This window comes from Ranitomeya imitator, chromosome 2 (genome assembly GCF_032444005.1).
Source record: "Ranitomeya imitator isolate aRanImi1 chromosome 2, aRanImi1.pri, whole genome shotgun sequence".
In the NCBI taxonomy this organism is placed as follows: Eukaryota; Metazoa; Chordata; class Amphibia; order Anura; family Dendrobatidae; genus Ranitomeya; species Ranitomeya imitator.
Window position 1 is genome coordinate 152,465,253 of NC_091283.1, and position 21,256 is coordinate 152,486,508.

Sequence of the window (21,256 nt, forward strand, 5' to 3'; positions counted from 1 at the left end):
ATGCAGATTTGTGTCATGTCACTGCATTGTTACTGTTTAGCTCTTAAAAATCTAAATTTAAATTTTTATTATTTTGGGAGTATTTTGTAAATCCATCTTTGGCATCAACACTGCCTGAATCCTTCTGGACATGCTCTCTATCAGATTCAAGCATGTCTCGACCAAAATCTGTTCACATGTGTTTCCTACACATTCCCAAAGTTGGTACATACTGGTCGACGCATTTGGGTATGTGTACAGCTTTTTCTTCAACTCTATCCACAAGTGTTCGATTGAGTTGGCCAATCCAGCACCTCCTACTTCATTGTCATTGAACAATTTCCTTGCCAATCTCAGTTCCATTAACCACAACAAGTCTTCCAGGTCCTGAAGCAGCAAAACAGACCCAGACCATCACAGTACCACCAACACCACCACCATAGTTTACTGTTCATTTGATGTTCCTTTTCTAAAATGCTTTGTTACTTATACACCAGATTAATGGGACATATACCTTTCAAAACATTAAACTTTTGTCTTGCCAGTCCACAGAGTATTCCCCTAAAAGTCTTGGGGGATCATCAAGATGTTTTCTGGCAAAACTGAGAGGAACCTATATGTTCTTATTGCTCAACAGTGGTTTTCCTCTTGGAACTCTTCCATGAAGGCCATTTTTACCTAATCTCTTTCTAATGGTGGAGTCATGAACACTGACCTTAACCCTTATCCGGCTGAATAGGTACAATTGTAACTATTCCGTTTTAAAATTGCAATAACTTTTTTTTGAAAAGACGTAGAGGGCTGAAATTTCGTGACATCTCTACATTTTTGGTCCAGAATATATTGGCCAAATTTCAATAAAATATCTCCACCCGCTTCCGAGATAAGGGGTCGAGATCTTTTTGCATCCATAACAAGCTGCATAGGTACAAATGTACCTCATATATTTTGAATGAAGATAATGCAAGGGAAAAAGCATAAATTTTTTTTTAATGATAATGCTATTTAACTATTATAAACAAGTAAAAAACTGTTCATTTACATTATAAAAGAAAATGTAAGAAACTTTTTTTTATTGATTTTCTTTGCAAGTAATGCATGTTGGCTTTGCTACAGAGTGTTCATCGCAAATGGGTTTCACACAAACCACACAAGACTTTCTAGTCTTGCGTTGTTTTCGCCTCAGGTCTCTGCAGACATAGCAACTACCAACAACAGGGGAGGGTCCACGACTACCATGAGGTATTTTGGGGCCAGCTGCTGGCTGCGATGCTACCACAATGCATCGTCCAAGCACCATTTCTACTGCACCTCGAAGAAAATGGTTTCTCATTATCATTTTGTTTGTACTACGATCTTCAATTGCAATCATACACAGCTGATTTGCGAGATCTTTCAGGAACTTTCTTCGTTGATCCTTTGCCCTGAAGCTTGGATTGTGTTCTCTGTAGATGATGTAGGATGCTAACCCACTGACATCAATCATATTGTAGAAAAATGCCAAAGTCCAACGTGATGTTCGTCGTTTCACAGTGTACTCTCCCAACATTTTATCCATAACATCAACGCCACCTTTTGTTATGTTGTAGTATTTTATTATCTCTGGCTTGGCTGCTAGTGTCTCTTCAACTTCTCCCGTCATGTGCATAGATGATAGAAGCACGACTGATTTGTTCTTCTTTGGTACATATGAACAGACTGTTGCATCATGATTGTAGGCAAAATTTGTCGAGTATACAGGCCTTTCTTTGGCAGGCTGCATGTTGTTAGGTAGGAACCTTTTGTTTTTTCTCACTGTACCAACTAGTGTCATGTTCCAGGAGTTCAATACCTTAGCTAGTTCCATGGTTGTAAAGAAGTTATCGGTGGTGACATTTCTTCCAGAGCCTTTATACGAGCTCACTAGGTCCAATACTGTTCGTTCTCCAATGTTTACTTGTCGAGGACCATCAGTTGGTTTCCCAGTGTAGAGCTGACCTTGTAAAGGGTAGGCATTTGATGAGTCACAAGCCCAGAAAATCTTTATGCCATATTTAGCTGGTTTTGAAGGTATATACTGGGTAAATTTAGTATGACCTCTAAATGGAAATAATTGCTCGTCGACGGTGATACAATGATATGGCTTGTAGGCTCTCTCCAGATTACTGTTCAGCATTGTCCAGATGTCCCGTATTGGTGCAGCTTTATCTGTTTGCACACGTTCTGCACGTGTATTTTCGTTGTCAAACCTGATAAATCTGAGTATCATCTTGAAGCGGTCACGAGACATGGCTGCACGTATAAGAGGCAGAGCAGCAACATTCCACATTTCCTCCAGATTCTCTTTGTTGGCTCTGTGCACACCAGCAGCAATCAGTATGCCCAAAAATGCATGAAGTTCAGTTTCAGTAAATTGCTTGAATGTTTTTTGTGGTGGCCGTTTGGAAGAATCAGGAAAACGTTGTACCAGTTCGTTGTTGTAAGCATCACAAACTCTCTTGGCCTTTCGATTCGTTTCCCGTAATATGATGTCACACATCTCGGGAGTCATGATGGACTTGAATAGCTCTTTTGCTGTATATAGGTTGCTGATTGCTGCAGGGCCACCTCTTTGTCGTAGGACATTACGAGATTTTGTTTGTGCATTTGGCAGTGGATTACTGCACCATTGAGTTTCATCCTTAGCAGTCCAAATGTCGCCTGCACTTTGAGGCACAGAATCATCCTCAACACTTTCGTCTGATTCGTATTCATTTTCATGCTCTATGACCATTTCTTGTTCAATGTCTGAATCTTCTTCAGTAACATCCACTTGTGGTACATAGTTTTCATCATCAGATGGAACATATGGTTCATCCTCATGCTCAGAATCAGATTCTTCTAGCATTCGCATTATTTCGTCAGACGTAAATCTGTAAATATGAAAAAATGTAAAATAAATAATTTTCCGAAATACTACATTATTGGCTTTTCACAAAATTATACTAACCTGCAAACACGTTTTCTTGGATTATGGCGGAAACTAGATCCAGCATTACTATCACTCATGATGACTTGCTAGATGAATTTTGGCTTCGTATTTTGTGCTGAATATAAATAAAACATCGTAAAACAATATGTAGATACTAATTATTATCCATTTTTCTGATAAAAATTATACCTATAGTGATAAGTTTCATACAAAATATATGTAAGCCAAGTCCAGGCTGAAAGACAATTTGACTGTTCTGTCCCCACATAATGAGAATAAAGGTATAACTGGCTGTTAGATGCTGTGAGACTTTCCTACCTTCGTTTCCAAGAAATTGAAGACTTCACAAGCCTAGAAATGTGTGCTCACAGCAATGAGATGAACAGCAAAATGGCTAATGAGAGGAGGGAGGCAGGAAGACAAGTAGAAGCCACTCCCAGTTTGAATTAACTTAATTGACAGCAACATAAGTGACCAGTAACAACACTGAACAATAGATATCAGCATAACATTTGTAGCTGAATGAACTTTAGTTTCTGAAACCAAGTAAAGTCTTCCCACAGTGGAGGTATATGTGAAGGTACAATTGTACCTATGCAGCCTGTTAAGGTTGTAAAATTATGCAGCCTGACAAGGGTTAACTAAGGTAAGTGAGGCCTGCAGTTATTTGAATGTGGGGTCTTTTGTGACCTTTTAAATGAGTCTTCCCTGCGCTCTTGGGTTAATTTTGTTATGGCAGCCACTCCTTCGAAAGTTCTCCACTGTTCCATATTTTAGCCATGTGTGGATAATGGTTCTCACTGTGGTTCACTGGAGTCCCAAAGCTTTAGAAATGGCTTTATAACGTTTTCCAGACTGATAGATCTCAATTACTTTTTCTCCTTTGTTCCAGAATTTCTTTGGGTCATGAGTCCATGATGTCTAGTTTTTGAGGATCTTTTGGTCTACTTTACTTTGTCAGGCAGGTCCCATTTAAGTGCTTTCTTGATTGAGAACAGGTGTGGCAGTAAACAGGCCTTGGTGTGGCTAGGGAAAATGAACTCTGCTTCCCAAAGATGTGATAAACCACAGTTAATTTATGTTTTAAGGAGGAGGGGGCAATCACTTTTTTCACATAAGGACCTGTAGGTTTGGATTTTTTTCCCTTAATAAAGACGTTCATTTAAAAACTGGATTTTGTGGTTACTTGTGTTATCTTTGTTTAATATGTAAATTTGTTTGGTGATCTGAAACATTTAAGTGTGACAGATATGCAAAAGAATAGTAAATAAGGAAGGGGGGAAATACTTTTTCACACCACTATGTATATACATCCATATACACACGCATGCAAAGAAGAGGCTTCCATGCCACTGCTATATGTGCAGAACTTCCCTGGCCTAATTTTCTTGGTTGTCATGGTTACTGTGAGAGAATATGATGAATGAGCGGCCCATGCCAGAAAGTTCTTTTTTTCATGAGATAAGTTCTACAAGATATATATTATTACTAGGATATAAGATGGATGATTACTTCATCCCCGCTGCATTAAGATGCATCTCGCAGTGTAGATGGCAGCACAATCCTCTATTTCTCCATTTTTACTTCCCTTGTTTTGTTTAATCAAAATCTGATATACTGCTAATGTGTAAAGTTCACCGTGTACTGTGTAAGAACGACATTACACCGAGACGAGGAGCACAAATCCTTAGGGCCATGTAAAGAAATGTCTGCCGTCCACACTTAGAGGATGAGCAGGACAAGAGGGGTTAACTCACCGCCAGCTTATTCTTTTAACATGAAAAATCTTCATTAATTTTTTATTCTCGATATCGGAGATAAACTTGCTGAAGTTAATTCAGGAAGAACATTCTCTGCATCTGCAGATCACCAGATATTAACCCCTTCCCGACCCATGACACCACGTAGGCGTCATGAAAGTCGGTGCCATTCCGACCCATGACGCCTATGCGGCGTCATGGAAAGATCGCGTCCCTGCAGATCGGGTGAAAGGGTTAACTCCCATTTCACCCGATCTGCAGGGAGAGGGGGAGTGGTAGTTTAGCCCAGAGGGGGTGGCTTCACCCCCTCGTGGCTACGATCGCTCTGATTGGCTGTTGAAAGTGAAACTGCCAATCAGAGCGATTTGTAATATTTCACCTATTATAACGGGTGAAATATTACAATCCAGCCATGGCCGATGCTGAAATATCATCGGCCATGGCTGGAAATACTAGTGTGCCCCCACCCCACCCCTCCGATCGCCCCCCCCCCAGCCCCCCGATCTGGCCGGTACACTGCTCCGGCTCCCCTCCGTCCAGTGCTCCGCTCCCCCCCGTGCTCTTGTCCGCTCCCCCCGTGCTCCAATCACCCCCCCCGTGCTCCAATCACCCCCCCTGCACTCCGATCCACCCCCCCCCGGTGCTCCGTTCCAACCCCCCGTGCTCCGTTCCAGCCCCCCCCGTGCTCCGTTCCACCCCTCCCGCACTCCGATTCCCCCCCCCGTGCTCCGATCCCCCCCCCCCGTGGTCCCCCCACCCCATCATACTTACCGATCCAGCCGGGGTCCCGTCCGTCTTCTCCCTGGGCGCCGCCATCTTCCAAAATGGCGGGCGCATGCGCAGTGCGCCCGCCGAATCTGCCGGCCGGCAGATTCGTTCCAAAGTGCATTATGATCACTGAGATAGATTATATCTCAGTGATCAAAATAAAAAAGATAATAAATGACCCCCCCCCTTTGTCACCCCCATAGGTAGGGACAATAAAAAAATAAAGACATTTTTTTTTTTCCACTAATGTTAGAATAGGGTTAGGGTTAGGGGTAGGGTTAGGGGTAGGGTTAGGGGTAGGGCTAGGGGTAGGGTTAGGGCTAGGGTTAGGGTTTCGGTATGTGCACACGTATTCTGGTCCTCTGCGGATTTTTCCGCTGCGGATTTGATAAATCCGCAGTGCTAAACCGCTGCGGATTTATGGCGGATTTACCGCGGTTTTTCTGCGCATTTCACTGCGGTTTTACAACTGCGATTTTCTATTGGAGCAGTTGTAAAACCGCTGCGGAATCCGCACAAAGAAGTGACATGCTGCGGAATGTAAACCGCTGCGTTTCCGTGCAGTTTTTCCGCAGCATGGGCACAGCGATTTTTGTTTCCCGTAGGTTTACATTGAACTGTAAACTCATGGGAAACTGCTGCGGATCCGCAGCGTTTTCCGCAGCGTGTGCACATACCTTTAGAATTAGGCTATGTGCACACGGTGCGGATTTGGCTGCGGATCCGCAGCAGTGTTCAATCAGGTTTACAGTACCATGTAAACATATGAAAAACCAAATCCGCTGTGCCCATGGTGCGGAAAATACCGCGCGGAAACGCTGCGTTGTATTTTCCGCAGCATGTCAATTCTTTGTGCGGATTCCGCAGCGTTTTACACCTGTTCCTCAATAGGAATCCGCAGGTGAAATCCGCACAAAAAACACTGGAAATCCGCGGAAAATCCGCAGGTAAAACGCAGTGCCTTTTACCCGCGGATTTTTCAAAAATGGTGCGAAAATATCTTACACGAATCCGCAACGTGGGCACATAGCCTTAGGGTTAGGGTTGGAATTAGGGTTGTGGTTATGGTTAGGGGTGTGTTGGGGTTAGGGTTGTGGTTAGGGTTAGGGGTGTGTTGCGGTTAGGGTTGTGTTTAGGGTTATGGCTACAGTTGGGATTAGGGTTAGGGGTGTGTTGGGGTTAGTGTTGGAGGTAGAATTGAGGGGTTACCACTGTTTAGGCACATCAGGGGTCTCCAAACGCAACATGGCGCCACCATTGATTCCAGCCAATCTCGTATTCAAAAAGTCAAATGGTGCTCCCTCACTTCCGAGCCCTGACGTGTGCCCAAACAGTGGTTTACCCCCACATATGGGGTACCAGCATACTCAGGACAAACTGCGCAACAATTACTGGGGTCCAATTTCTCCTGTTACCCTTGTGAATCAAAAAAAATGCTTGCTAAAACATAATTTTTGAGGAAAGAAAAATGATTTTTTATTTTCACGGCTCTGCGTTGTAAACGTCTGTGAAGCACTTGGGGGTTCAAAGTGCTCACCACATATCTAGATAAGTTCCTTGGGGGGTCTAGTTTCCAAAATGGGGTCACTTGTGGGGGGTTTCTACTGTTTAGGCACATCAGGGGCTCTGCAAACGCAACGTGACGCCCGCAGAGCATTCCATCAAAGTCTGCATTTCAAAACGTCACTACTTCAATTCCAAGCCCCGGCATGTGCCCAAACAGTAGTTTACCCCCACATATGGGGTATCACCGTACTCAGGAGAAACTGGACAACAAATATTGGGGTCAAATTTCTCCTGTTACCCTTGGGAAAATTAAAAAATTCTGGGCTAAATAATTATTTTTGAGGAAAGAAAACGTATTTATTATTTTCACGGCTCTGCATTATAAACTTCTATGAAGCGCTTGGGGGTTCAAAGTGCTCACCACACATCTAGATAAGTTCCTTTCGGGGTCTAGTTTCCAAAATGCGGTCACTTGTGGGGGGTTTCTACTGTTAAGCCACATCAGGGGCTCTGCAAACGCAACGTGACGCCCACAGAGCATTCCATCAAAGTCTGCATTTCAAAACGTCACTACTTCACTTCCGAGCCTCGGCATGTGCCCAAACAGTGGTTTACCCCCACATATGGGGTATCAGCGTACTCAGGAGAAACTGGACAACAACTTTTGTGGTCCAATTTCTTCTGTAACCCTTGGGAAAATAAAAAATTCTGGGCTAAATAATTATTTTTGATGAAAGAAAACGTATTTATTATTTTCACGGCTCTGCATTATAAACTTCTATGAAGCACTTGGGGGTTCAAAGTGCTCACCACACATCTAGATAAGTTCCTTTGGGGGTCTAGTCTCCAAAATGGGGTCACTTGTGGGGGGTTTCTACTGTTAAGCCACATCAGGGGCTCTGCAAACGCAACGTGACGCCCACAGAGCATTCCATCAAAGTCTGCATTTCAAAACGTCACTACTTCACTTCCGAGCCCCGGCATGTGCCCAAACAGTGATTTACCCCCACATATGGGGTATCATCGTACTCAGGAGAAACTGGACAACAACTTTTGGGGTCAAATTTCTCCTGTTACCCTTGGGAAAATAAAAAATTGCAGGCTAAAAGATCATTTTTGAGAAAATAATTTTTTTTTTTTTTTCATGGCTCTGCGTTATAAACTTCTGTGAAGCACTTGGGGGTTCAAAGTCCTCACCACACATCTAGATTAGTTCCTTTGGGGGTCTAGTTTCCAAAATGGTGTCATTTCTGGGGGATCTCCAATGTTTAGGCACACAGGGGCTCTCCAAACGTGACATGGTGTCCGCTAATGATTGGAGCTAATTTTCCATTTAAAAAGCCAAATGGCGTGCCATCCCTTCCGAGCCCTGCCGTGCGCCCAAACAGTGGTTTACCCCCACATATTGGGTATCTGCGTACTCAGGACAAACAGGACAACAATATTTGGGGTCCAATTTCTCCTATTATCCTTGGCAAAATAGGAAATTCCAGGCTAAAAAATCATTTTTGAGGAAAGAAAAATTATTTTTTATTTTCATGGCTCTGCGTTATAAACTTCTGTGAAGCACCTGGGGGTTTAAAGTGCTCAATATGCATCTAGATAAGTTCCTTGGGGGGTCTAGTTTCCAAAATGGGGTCACTTGTGGGGGAGCTCCAATGTTTAGGCACACAGGGGCTCTCCAAACGCGACATGGTGTCCACTAACAATTGGAGCTAATTTTCCATTCAAAAAGTCAAATGGCGCGCCTTCCCTTCCGAGCCCTGCCGAGTGCCCAAACAGTGGTTTACCCCCACATATGAGGTATCGACGTACTCAGGAGAAATTGCCCAACACATTTTAGGATCCATTTTATCCTGTTGCCCATGTGAAAATGAAAAAATTGAGGCTAAAAGAATTTTTTTGTGAAAAAAAAGTACTTTTTCATTTTTACGGATTAATTTGTGAAGCACCTGGGGGTTCAAAGTGCTCACTATGCATCTAGATAAGTTCGTTGGGGCGTCTAGTTTCCAAAATGGGGTCACTTGTGGGGGAGCTCCAATTTTTAGGCACACGGGGGCTCTCCAAACGTGACATGGTGTCCGCTAAAGAGTGGAGCCAATTTTTGATTCAAAAAGTTAAATGGCGCTCCTTCCCTTCCAAGCCCTGCCGTGCGCCCAAACAGTGGTTTACCCCCACATATGAGGTATCAGCGTACTCAGGACAAATTGGACAACAACTTTCGTGGTTCAGTTTCTCCTTTTACCATTGGGAAAATAAAAAAATTGTTGCTAAAAGATAATTTTTGTGACTAAAAAGTTAAATGTTCATTATTTCCTTCCATGTTGCTTCTGCTGCTGTGAAGCACCTGAAGGGTTAATAAACTTCTTGAATGTGGTTTTGAGTACCTTGAGGGGTGCAGTTTTTAGAATGGTGTCACTTTTGGGTATTTTCAGCCATATAGACCCCTCAAACTGACTTCAAATGTGAGGTAGTCCCTAAAAAAAATGGTTTTGTAAATTTCGTTGTAAAAATGACAAATCGCTGGTCAAATTTTAACCCTTATAACTTCCTAACAAAAAAAAATTTTGTTTCCAAAATTGTGCTGATGTAAAGTAAACATGTGGGAAATGTTATTTATTAACTATTTTGTGTCACATATCTCTCTGGTTTAACAGAATAAAAATTCAAAATGTGAAAATTGCGAAATTTTCAAAATTTTCGCCAAATTTCCGTTTTTATCACAAATAAACACAGAATTTATTGACCTAAATTTACTACTAACATGAAGCCCAACATGTCACGAAAAAACAATCTCAGAACCGCTAGGATCCATTGAAGCGTTCCTGAGTTATTACCTCATAAAGGGACACTGGTCAGAATTGCAAAAAACGGCAAGGTCTTTAAGGTCAAAATAGGCTGGGTCATGAAGGGGTTAATGACCATTTATTCATCTAACATCCATTCCATTGGTATCTGTTGGAGAGGTGGTGCCAGGTTTTTAGGTGTATGGACCAAGCCTCAAATCATGTATTCATTTATCAGATTAAATACCTATTATATACCGAATGAAGCTAAAAAATGTTTTTGGTTACTGATCCTGAGCTGCACTCACTATTCTGCAGGTGCAGTCACTGTGTACCTGCATTACTGATCCGGTACTGATCACGAGTTTCAACCTGTACAATACTCCAGAGCGGCACTCACTATTCTGCTGGTGTAGTCACTGCAGGGTCGGACTGGGACTAAAATTCAGCCCTGGTATTTGAAGTTACACAGGCCCACTTGTCACATGGTGACTTGATAATATCTTTGTAAACTTGTAGGCAGGGCCGGTTTTAGGCAAAGTGGGGCCCTAGGCAAAGTTTAAAATGGGGCCCCAAATGCTAACATACTGCACATCACACAAAAGCATTTCTGTTGTATTTACAAGCGCTGAGTTCAGGCCGCTAAATGGGTGTCATCGACAATACTGAAGTTGTTCAACACTTGTTTCCCGGCCTCTTTCCACCAGCTGAGGAATAATGATGGGACAGAACCATCACTAACAGATCACCATACAGCATCATGTTATCAGCAGCACATCTACAGTTTACACCGGCACAGCCTGCATAATATAGCACAGCCCGCGTAGTAGTATACAGCACAGCCCGCATAGTAGTATATACAGCACAGCCCGCGTAGTAGTATATACAGCACAGCCCGCGTAGTAGTATATACAGCACAGCCCGCGTAGTAGTATATACAGCCAGCCCACACAGTGGTATATACACAGCACAGCCCACACAGTGGTATATACACCGCACAGCCCACACAGTGGTATATACACCGCACAGCCCACACAGTGGTATATACACAGCACAGCCCACACAGTGGTATATACACAGCACAGCCCACACAGTGGTATATACACCGCACAGCCCACACAGTGGTATATACACCGCACAGCCCACACAGTGGTATATACACCGCACAGCCCACACAGTGATGTATACACAGCACAGCCCACACAGTGGTGTATACACAGCACAGCCCACACAGTGGTATATGCAGCACAACCCACATCTCATCCCCCCGATAATGACTCCACAGTCCAGTTAAAAAAAAAAACACTCTCACCTTTCCTCTTGCCCGCGCTGATCCTGGCTCCTGTCTCGGCGGCTGCAGTCTGCCCGGGACACAGCAGGTGCGCGATGATATGACGTCATCGCGCACCCGCAGTGTCAGAGGCAGAGCAGGGAATGATGGGAGAGGGAGCGTCAGCGGACGCTCTCTCCTCCATCATTGCATTGAACTATATCGGCGTCATGGTCACCGGTATAGTTGAATGTGGCGGCACTGGCGGGGGGAGGGGGGAAAGAGTGCAGCGGCCCACTACTGGCACCGGGCCTTCTGGCATTTGCCAGAAGTGCCCGATGGCCAGTCCGGCCCTGAGTCACTGTGTACATACATTGCATTACTGATCCTGTACTGATCCTGAGTTACATCCTGTATTATACCCCAGAGCTGCACTCACTATTTTGCTGCTGCAGTCACTGTGTACATGCATTACTGATCCGGTACTGATCACGAGTTTCAACCTGTATAATACTCCAGAGCTGCACTTATTATTCTGCTGGTGTAGTCACTGTGTACATACATTACATTACTGATCCTGTACTGATCCTGAGTTACATCCTGTATTATACCCCAGAGCTGCACTCACTATTCTGCTGGTGCAGTGACTGTGTACATACATTATTATTATTATTATTTATTTATATAGCACCATTAATTCCATGGTGCTGTACATGAGAAAGGGGTTACATACAGAGTTATAGATATCGTTTACAGTAAACAAGTTTACAGTGACAGACTGGTACAGAGGGGAGAGGACCCTGTCCTTGCGGACTTACATTCTATGGGACAGTGGGGAAGAGACAGAAGGTAGGGGCGAGGCGGCGGCTCTGGCGATGGCGAAGCGGCAGCTCTGGCTAGGCGGCGGCTCTGGCGATGGCGAGGCGGCGGCTCTGGCGATGGCGAGGCGGCAGAATGGTTATTGCAGGCTGTAGGCTTTCTTGAAGAGATGGGTTTTCAGGTTCCGTCTGAAGGAGCCGAGGGTGGTGGATAGTTGGATGTGTTGAGCTATGGAATTTTAGAGGATGGGGGATATTCGGGAGAAACCTTGGAGGCGGTTGTGTGAGGAACGAATAAGTGTGGAGGAGGGTAGGAGGTCTTGGGAGGATCGGAGATTACGTGAGGGAAGATATTGGGAGATTAGTTCAGAGATATAGGGAGGGGACAGGTTGTGGATGGCTTTGTAGATCAGTGCGCGGTGCGGATCCCCTGGCGGTCGGGCCCGGTGAGCGGCGGTCCAGGCGAGTGCGGCCCCCGGAGCGCTTATCCCCCGATGTCACCCCGGTGTCTCAGCGGCGGCGCAGGAGCCCCTCAGGGGACCCTCCAGGCCGCGTGCCTGCTCAGAAGCGCCCCAGCAGGCCGCAGTCTGGGAGGAATCCGCCAGCCGCAATGAGGCCTGCGGCGGCAGTTAGGCCTTCTCCCCCAGCACGCCGGGGGGCGGGGCCTATGCATGCCAGAGCTACTAACGGCCGGAGCGACGTCACGCGGGCCGCCGTGGTGATGACCAGGCCAGGCAGCCTGCTTCCTGCGGCAGCACGAGATGGCAGGGGAGCATCCCAGCGGCAGCGGCGGGCAGCACCCCAGACCCAGCGGGGCTGCTGGACACGACCGGGGGGCACCATTCCCTTCCAGCTTCAGCGACCGGGCCTGCATCCTCTCGGGTGGCGTCGTCAGACGGCAGTGTTTCGGACGGCGAGTCCGGGTCAGGGCCTACAGGACATCAGGAGGTCACCTCGGCTGACGGATTCGGCGCGGTCCCCTCTGCAGGGGGCGGATCAGTTGGAGCGGTATTGCGGAGCGAAGTTCACGTCCGGGAGGGCCCAAGGACGGCTTCGGGATCGAGAGACGGCTGGACGGCGACAGCGTCCGCGGCTGGGGGGATCACAGCTCCCTTGCAGCCTGATGAGAATCCATCTATGCATTGTTTGTCCCCGGCGTTTTTTGACGCCGACTTTGACTTCGGTGAATCGGGTTGAGGGGTATGTGGAGCGGGGTGATGGAGTCGGTATGCGGGCTGATGCGAGTCGTGAGGGGGTGGGGGAGTTGTTGTCGGGTGTACGTGAGCTATTGTCACGGTTGGGCAGTGGTAGGCCAGGGCCATCCCCTTTGTCAGCGTGGGTTGGATCGTCTGGTCCAGGTCGGCGTTATCCGGCAGCGGGTCTGCCAAATTGGGCAGGTTGACCAAGCCGGTCTCGGTATCTGTGCAGACTGAGAAAGAAAAGGAAGGGGGCATTCAGTTGGATGATAAGACGCACTTGAAAAAGGAGGTGCGTGAGAAGATTTTGAAGGACGAGTATGTCGAGATATTTTCGCTTTTGCCGTTGGAAAAATTTAACCTTGATAAGAGTAAAAAGGAAGATAGTAAGAAGGAGGACGAGGAAAAGCGGCGGTGGCGCCTTATTCCTCAGACGTTTGTAAATTGGCTTCAGGCATTCGCGATTTTGGCAAGCGTTATTGGCGAGAAGGCTCCCGAGAACTGCTCCGCCTTGTTTTGTTATACGGATTCCATAGGTGAGGCGCATAGGGCCTATGGTGGGCAAGCATGGTTACGATACGATAAGCAGTTTCGGCAGCGGAAGGCGGTCCGTCCGGCGATCTGGTGGGATCAGAAGGACATTGGTTACGGGTGATGGCGCCAACAAAGTTTGGTCACTCCTTTCAAAGCGGGGCCGGAACTTCCTGGCAAAGCGCTTCGCAGGGTTCCTCTTCAGGAGCCGGTGGTCAGGCGGGACAATCCGGCGGCCAGAAGCACGGGGTTTGTTGGCAGTTCAATGAGGGCCAGTGCAAGTTCGGAGCGACTTGTAAGTTCAAGCATTTGTGCTCGAACTGCAACGGCACTTCGCACGGAGCCGCCAAGTGTTTTAAGAAAAAAGGGAAGCCAGAGGGTAATTCCAAAGGGGTGACTCTGGTGAGGTTGGACGCGATGGCCCCCCATCTAAATAGGTTTCCCGACAGGGAGAGGGCGGAGTTGCTCCGGGTTGGTTTTAGTGTTGGTTTTCGCATACCTGCCCCGGCTTTTGTGGTACCACCGAGTTTAAAGAACCTCAGATCGGCCTTGTTGCACGCATCAGTCGTGTCAGAAAAGTTGGGCAAAGAGGTGGCTTTGGGTAGGATGTCTGGACCGTTTCCCACTCCTCCCTTGGATGATTTGGTGGTGTCACCGTTGGGTGTGGTCCCCAAGAAGGAGCCTGTTGTCAATTCTGCTCTTTTGTTCCCTCCAGTGGTTGTAGGTGGAAATGCAGTTGTCTCTGACTCGCAGTCCTGGCCAGGTGTATCGGATGATTACAATTCTGACTGGGATATTTAGGTGTGCAGGATCCTTTAGCCCTTGCCAGTTGTCAATGTTCCTTGTGAAGTGTTGGATCACTTTCTGGCTTCTCCTGCTTGCTGCCAAATTCAGCAAAGATAAGTGTTTGGTTTTTGTATCTGTGGTACACTGCTGTGTGCTTGTTTCAGTTTTATTCCTGCTCTGATTGTAGGATTCACTGGAGTTGCAGATTTACGCTCCTACATCTTTTAGTTAGATGTAGGAAGTTTTTTGTATATTCTGCTGTGGATGTTTTGAAGGGTTTAGTACTGACCGCACAGAACTCTGTCCTATCCTGTCCTATCTAGCTAGAGTGGCCTTCTGTGCTAAATCCTGTTTTTCTGCCTGTGTATGTTTTTTCCTCTCTGACTCACCGCCAATATTTGTGGGGGGCTGTCTATCCTTTGGGGATTTTCTCTGAGGCAAGATAGTATTCCTATTTCCATCTTTAGGGGTATTTAGTCCTCCGGCTGTGACGAGGTGTCTAGGTGTGTTAGGTACACTCCACGGCTACTTCTAGTTGCGGTGTTAAGTTCAGGATTGCGGTCAGTATAGGGTCCACCTTCTCCAGTGAAAGTTCTCATGCAGCTCCAAGGTCACCGGATCATAACAGGAGCCTAATAAATTTAGGCTCATTCAGCATTTGTCCTACCCGAAAGGGAGGTCCATGAATGATGGGATCGATCCAGAGTTTTTTTCGTTGGTGTATACGTCGTTTGATGAGGCAGCCAGGTGGGTGCACAGTTGTGGTAGAGGGGCATTGTTGGCTAAGTCCGATATTGAGTCAGCCTTTCGTTTATTGCCGGTTCACCCCGATAGCGTGAGGTTGTTAGGCTGTTATTGGGACGGCGGGTTTTATGTTGACCATTGTTTGCCGATGGGCTGTTCACTGTCGTGCGCTTATTTTGCGGCCTTCAGTTCTTTTTTGGAGTGGGCGGTGCGGGATGTGTCCGGTTTGGATTCAGTGATTCATTATCTCGACGACTTCTTGTGCATAGGGCCTGATCAGTCGCAATGTTGTGAGGTCCTGTTGAGGACGGTTGTTTGGGTTGCGGAGCGTTTTGGGGTCCTGCTGGCACCGGGCAAGACTGAGGGTCCGTGCACGAGTCTGTCTTTTTTGGGTATTGTTATCGATTCCATGAAGTGGGAGTTTAGGTTGCTGGTTGACAAGGTGTTGGGTTTGAGAGATGGCCCGTGGCCAAGGTGGCCCGTGCTAGACGTTTGAAGAAATTGCCGCTGCGAGAGGTGCAGTCGCTTATGGGAAAATTGAATTTTGCATGCCGAATTATCCCAATGGGGAGAATTTTTTTACGTAGATTGGCTAGCGCTACGGCCGGGATTACCGCCCCACATCATTTTGTTTGTCGTCCGAACACAAGGCCGACTTGGAGGTTTGGGACTGTTTTTTGTCCTGTTACAACGGGCGTTCATTGTTGATGGAGGAAGCAGTGGGTAACGCGGATTTTGATTTGTTTACCGACGCGTCAGGCGGTATTGGATTTGGGGCATTTTTCGGGGGCCGTTGGTGTGCTGCTCGATGGCCGGCAGCTTGGTTTGAAACCGGGTTGGTACGGAATATTACTTTGTTGGAGATTTTTCCGATTTTGGTGGCAGTGCAGCTTTGGGGCGATGATTTTCGAAACAAAAGGGTGCGCTTTAACTGTGATAATATGGCGGTCGACTGTGCCATTAACAGTTTGACAACAGCATCGCCCCCCGTGATCAGAGTTCTTCGGCAGTTGGTTTTGTCTTGTTTTATCCTTGAACGCTTATTTCACGGCATCGCACGTGCCCGGTGTTAATAACTGCATTGCCGATTCTCTGTCTCGTTTCCAGTGGGAGCATTTTCGGTCGCTGGCTCCGGAGGCCGAGGAGACGGGTCTGAAATGCCCAGCGGAGCTTTGGAGCGTGGTGTCCGGGCTGCAGAACCTTTAATTCAAGCGTCCTTGGCTGTTATGACCTGGTGGTTAGGACAATAATGGAGCTGGTGATTAAGAGCACACGGAATGACCTGATAGTTACTAATAATACAGAACAAGCTCTGAGACGTGGGAACTCTGCTGACCGCAATCCCTAATCCAATCACACACACTAGAAATAGCCGTGGATTGCTCCTAATGCTCCCTATGCAACTCGTCACAGCCTAAGGAACTAGCTAGCCCTAAAGATAGAAAAATAAAGCCTACCTTGCCTCAGAGAAATTCCCCAAAGGAAAAGGCAGCCCCCCACATATAATGACTGTGAGTTAAGATGAAAATTACAAACACAGAGATGAAATAGATTTAGCAAAGTGAGGCCCGACTTACTGAACAGACAGAGGATAGGAAAGGTAACTTTGCGGTCAGCACAAAAACTACAAAAAGACCACGCAGAGGGCGCAAAAAGACCCTCCGCACCGACTCATGGTGCGGAGGCGCTCCCTCTGCGTCCCAGAGCTTCCAGCAAGCAAGACAAAAATCAAAATAGCAAGCTGGACAGAAAAATAGCAAACAGAGAAAAACAAGCAGGAACTTAGCTTCTGCTGGGAAGACAGGTCACAAGAACGATCCAGGAGCGAACTAGACCAATACTGGAACATTGACAGGTGGCATGGAGCAATGATCTAAGTGGAGTTAAATAGAGCAGCCAGCTAACGAATTAACCTCGTCACCTGTGGAAGGAAACTCAGAAGCCGCAGCCCCACTCACAACCACCAGAGGAAGCCCATGGACAGAACCAGCCGAAGTACCATTCATGACCACAGGAGGGAGCTTGACAACAGAATTCACAACACTTGGCGCCGAGTACGTGGTCGTGTTATCAGGCGGTATGGAGTTCGTGGGAGAGCTGGTTGGCGTCTTGTGGCGTTGCGAGTACTGGTCGGGAACAAGTGGGGGCCTTGTTGTTGTGGATGAGGCACGGGGCGGGCCAGGGATGGTCGGCAGCAAAGGTTGATAGTATGATAGCGGCTTTAGCTTTTGGTTTCAGGCTCCAGGGCCTGCAGGACTTGATGAAGTCCTTTTTGGTAAAGCAAGCTGCGAAGGGGTTGAGAAGAACGGGTAGCCGTGGCGATTGCAGGCGCCCGGTGTCTTTTGAGATGTTGGAGCGGTTAGGGGCACGTCTGGGCGATATATGTGTTTCCGGTTTTGAGGTTGCGCTATTTCGTCTGACTTTCTCGTTGGCCTTTTACGGGGCCTTGAGGGTGGGGGAGTTGGTGTCCCCCACTACAGTTCGTCAGGGGGGCCTTTAGGCGGGGGACTTTTTTGTTTCCGAGGGGTCGTTGCAATTTTGGAATAGGAAGTCTAAGACGGATCAGACGGGACTGGGTAAAAGGGTGGTTTTGGGCGCCTTTCCCGGGTCCGTTATGTGTCCTGTCCGTTGCTGGCAGGATTTTGATAGGCTTCACCCGCGAGGTGATGGGCCTTTGTTACGTCATGAGGACGGGTCTTTTCTGTCTAAATACCAGTTTGTAGCGGTTTTTCGGCAGTTTTTGGAGGCCATTGGTGTGGATTCTTCCAGGTTCGCCTCGCATTCTTTTCGGATCGGGGCCGCTACGGAGGTGGCGTGGAGTGGTTTGGCTCCTGCGGTGGTACAGAGGATAGGGCGGTGGGAGTCTGGTCATTATCGGAGTTACGTGAGGCCCTGAGAGGCTGGTGACTGTCGGTCTTTGTTCTTGTTGTTGGCGCGTGCCTAAGTTGTTTATGTTTTTCAGGTTCATCCTCGCTGTTGGTGTGGATTGTCGGCCACTCTTACGTGTACTGGGGCGCAAAGCGAGCAGACATCCGACGGGATGGAAGATAGCTCGGCTTTTCCAGGGATGTGGCCATCATCTGGTGGTTGGGGTTTCGGGGCTTAGGTTGGAACAGTGTCCTGGAGGAGGTACATAATGGCATGCGGTTGGACAGGCCTCCCGACATTTTGGTTTTACACGTTGGGGGAAACTACTTGGGAGTTCGTCCTTGCCGTGAGTTGATCCGGGACATTAAACATGACTTGCTACGGTTATGGGTCTCTTTTCGGGACATGTCTATAGTGTGGATGGAGATTGTTCCACGGAAATCCTGGAGGCACGATAGGTCGGTGGACAAGATTAATAAGGCCCGCATCAAGGTGAATCGGGCCGTTTCTGGTTTTTCGTATGGAATGGGGGCTTTGCCGTGCGTCATTTTGAGTTGGAGGGTGGTGGTGACCAATATCTTTTGGGTGATGGCGTTCATCTGAACGCGGTGGACATTGACTTGTGGGCCCTTGGGCTGCAGTCTGGAATTGAGCGGGCCATAGCGGTTAAGGTTGGTGGGGTCTCGGATACTTGAGGGGGTCAAGTATCCTCATGGTGGTGGGGGGAGGGGTCCTTGGAGTTGGTGCTAAATTGGCCTGGGGAGAACGTCGGGATACGGATTCTCCAGTTGGTATAAGTTTTGGTTGCGGGTCCTGTGATTTGGGGGAATCTTGGTAACGGTGGGCCAGATTCCTAAGTTGGAAGTGGAAAAGAGTAACCCTTCGGGGTATTTTGGTGCTCTCGAGCCTGTGGGGTAACGGCTGAGAGTAATCTACGGTTGGTCTCTTGTCCACTTGTTTATACTATGGTTGACACCAGACTTTTAGCTTCGAGGACCCCTTCCCAGATCATGTTACGGTTAAATGTTTTGTTTGTTTATAATAAAGGCCGCTGTGGCCAATTATATCCAACTTGAGACTCATGTCATTATTCGGATGCTGGGGAGGAAAGGGGTCGGAGACCCTTGGGGCGACACTTATTCACGGTGGTCGACAATACCAATGTCAAGAGCTGCACTCACTATTCTGCTGGTGCAGTGACTGTGTACATACACAATACTGATCCAGAGTTACATCCTGTATTATACATGATAACAATGACACACAGCTGTACTATCTCCTACATGCGGTGTCTCCTGCTGAGGAAGGTTTTTGCTTCTCGATGTTGACAGATTTGATAAAATGAGAGTTCATGTTACAGAATAAAGTATTTCTGATAAAGCCTCACATTCTGAGAGAGAAGCACATCAAGGATCCATCGTTTATAACACGGGCATTCATTCCTCACAACATCAGCCAACCTGTACCTGATATCTGTGGCAATGCTGGGAGCAGTTGTCCGACCACAGTGCAGATCTGAGGGATGTAATTAGTTTATTTTTGTTATGCTCCTCTGTATGTTGCATTTTGCTTATTTTGCATTTAATCAGATTCTGTCAAGTTAGGAATATATTTCAAAGGTTCTTGTAGGGGACCGTGATGTAAGAGGAGCTGTACGTGAGCTTGAATATCATTGCGCTAGTTTTGGAGAAAACTTTATATGCAAATGAGGAAGAAAACACCGTGGGTATGTCTATAGCCCCCCATTGCATTGATTGACTGCAGCGTCACCATTGAATTTCTCTGCATGCTTAAAACTGGATTCCTCTGGGCAAATTGATTCAACTGAAACAGTGATGTAGGCCTATGCAGCTCAAAGTGGAACTTGCTGGTGAGGGCAAATGCTTCAGACTGCTTAGCCCCGCCCAGAGTGCTCTGAGCATCTCATTTGCGTATTACACCCTGACGTTTTTTCTACAAATTTAGCTACAGATATTTAAATGTAAGGTTTGGCTCCTCTTTGCACAGGATCCCTACATCTCCTGCACACTGGATGTCAACATGGTCAGACTCATCATCCTGGAATAGTTTCTGCTTATCTTTATTTCTAAAATATACTGTATATATATATATATATATATATATATATATATATTATTGCATGGATATATATTCACCTGTGGCTCCTCATTATCACCTTTATTTTCACTTGCAGTTTTGCATCTCACCATTGGTGGCAGCAAAGACATCGGCCAGCACAGAGCCCAATTTTTCTCAATTTTGCATCAAACTTCACACCTTACCTTTAGAAGCCCTCAAGGCAGTGATCCGCTGTGACCTGCTCCTTTAAGAAGCCCTTGTTGTGAAAGGGATATTAGCCATTATAAAAAAATGCATATAATATTGAAATATTAGCAGATCCTAAAAAATGTATATTAGCCCTACTAGAGGATGACATAGAATTAGATTCTCTACAAATTGGGATATTGCATATTATACAGTTAGGTCCATATATATTTGGACAGAGACAACATTTTTCTAATTTTGGTTATAGACATTACCACAATGAATTTTAAACAAAACGATTCAGATGCAGTTGAAGTTCAGACTTTTAGCTTTCATTTGAGGGTATCCACATTAAAATTGGTTGAAGGGTTTAGGAGTTTCAGCTCCTTAACATGTGCCACCCTGTTTTTAAAGGGACCAAAAGTAATTGGACAATTGATTTCAAGGCTATTTCATGGACAGGTGTGGGCAATCCCTTCGTTATGTCATTCTCAATTAAGCAGATAAAAGGCCTGGAGTTGATTTGAGGTGTGGTGCTTGCATTTGGAAGGTTTTGCTGTGAAGTAAACATGTGGTCAAAGGAGCTCTCCATGCAGGTGAAACAAGCCATCCTTAAGCTGCGAAAGCAGAAAAAAAACATCCGAGAAATTGCTACAATATTAGGAGTGGCAAAATCTACAGTTTGGTACATCCTGAGAAAGAAAGAAAGCACTGGTGAACTCATCAATGCAAAAAGACCTGGGCGCTCACGGAAGACAACAGTGGTGGATGATAGCAGAATAATCTCCAGGGTGAAGAGAAACCCCTTCACAACAGCCAACCAAGTGAACAACACTCTCCAGGAGGTCGGTGTATCAATATCGAAATCTACCATAAAGAGAAGACTGCATGAAAGTAAATACAGAGGGTTCACTGCACGGTGCAAGCCACTCATAAGCATCAAGAATAAAAAGGCTAGACTGGACTTTGCTAAAAAACATCTAAAAAAGCCAGCACAGTTCTGGAAGAACATTCTTTGGACAGATGAAA

The 21,256-nt window shown here is 46.5% G+C and overlaps 1 protein-coding gene across 1 annotated transcript; it reads right to left on the reverse strand.

Annotated features, from left to right (window-relative positions):
• Window positions 1-785: 785 nt before the first annotated feature.
• On the reverse strand, window positions 786-3,565 carry LOC138667255 (piggyBac transposable element-derived protein 4-like). The gene is made up of 2 exons (XM_069755515.1): window positions 3,248-3,565; window positions 786-3,044 (listed from the first exon to the last, which is right to left on the reverse strand). The coding sequence occupies exon 2, from the start codon at window positions 2,849-2,851 to the stop codon at window positions 1,052-1,054; it is 1,800 nt and encodes a 599-aa protein (XP_069611616.1). The 5' UTR covers window positions 2,852-3,044; window positions 3,248-3,565; the 3' UTR covers window positions 786-1,051.
• Between the last annotated feature and the right edge of the window lie 17,691 nt (window positions 3,566-21,256).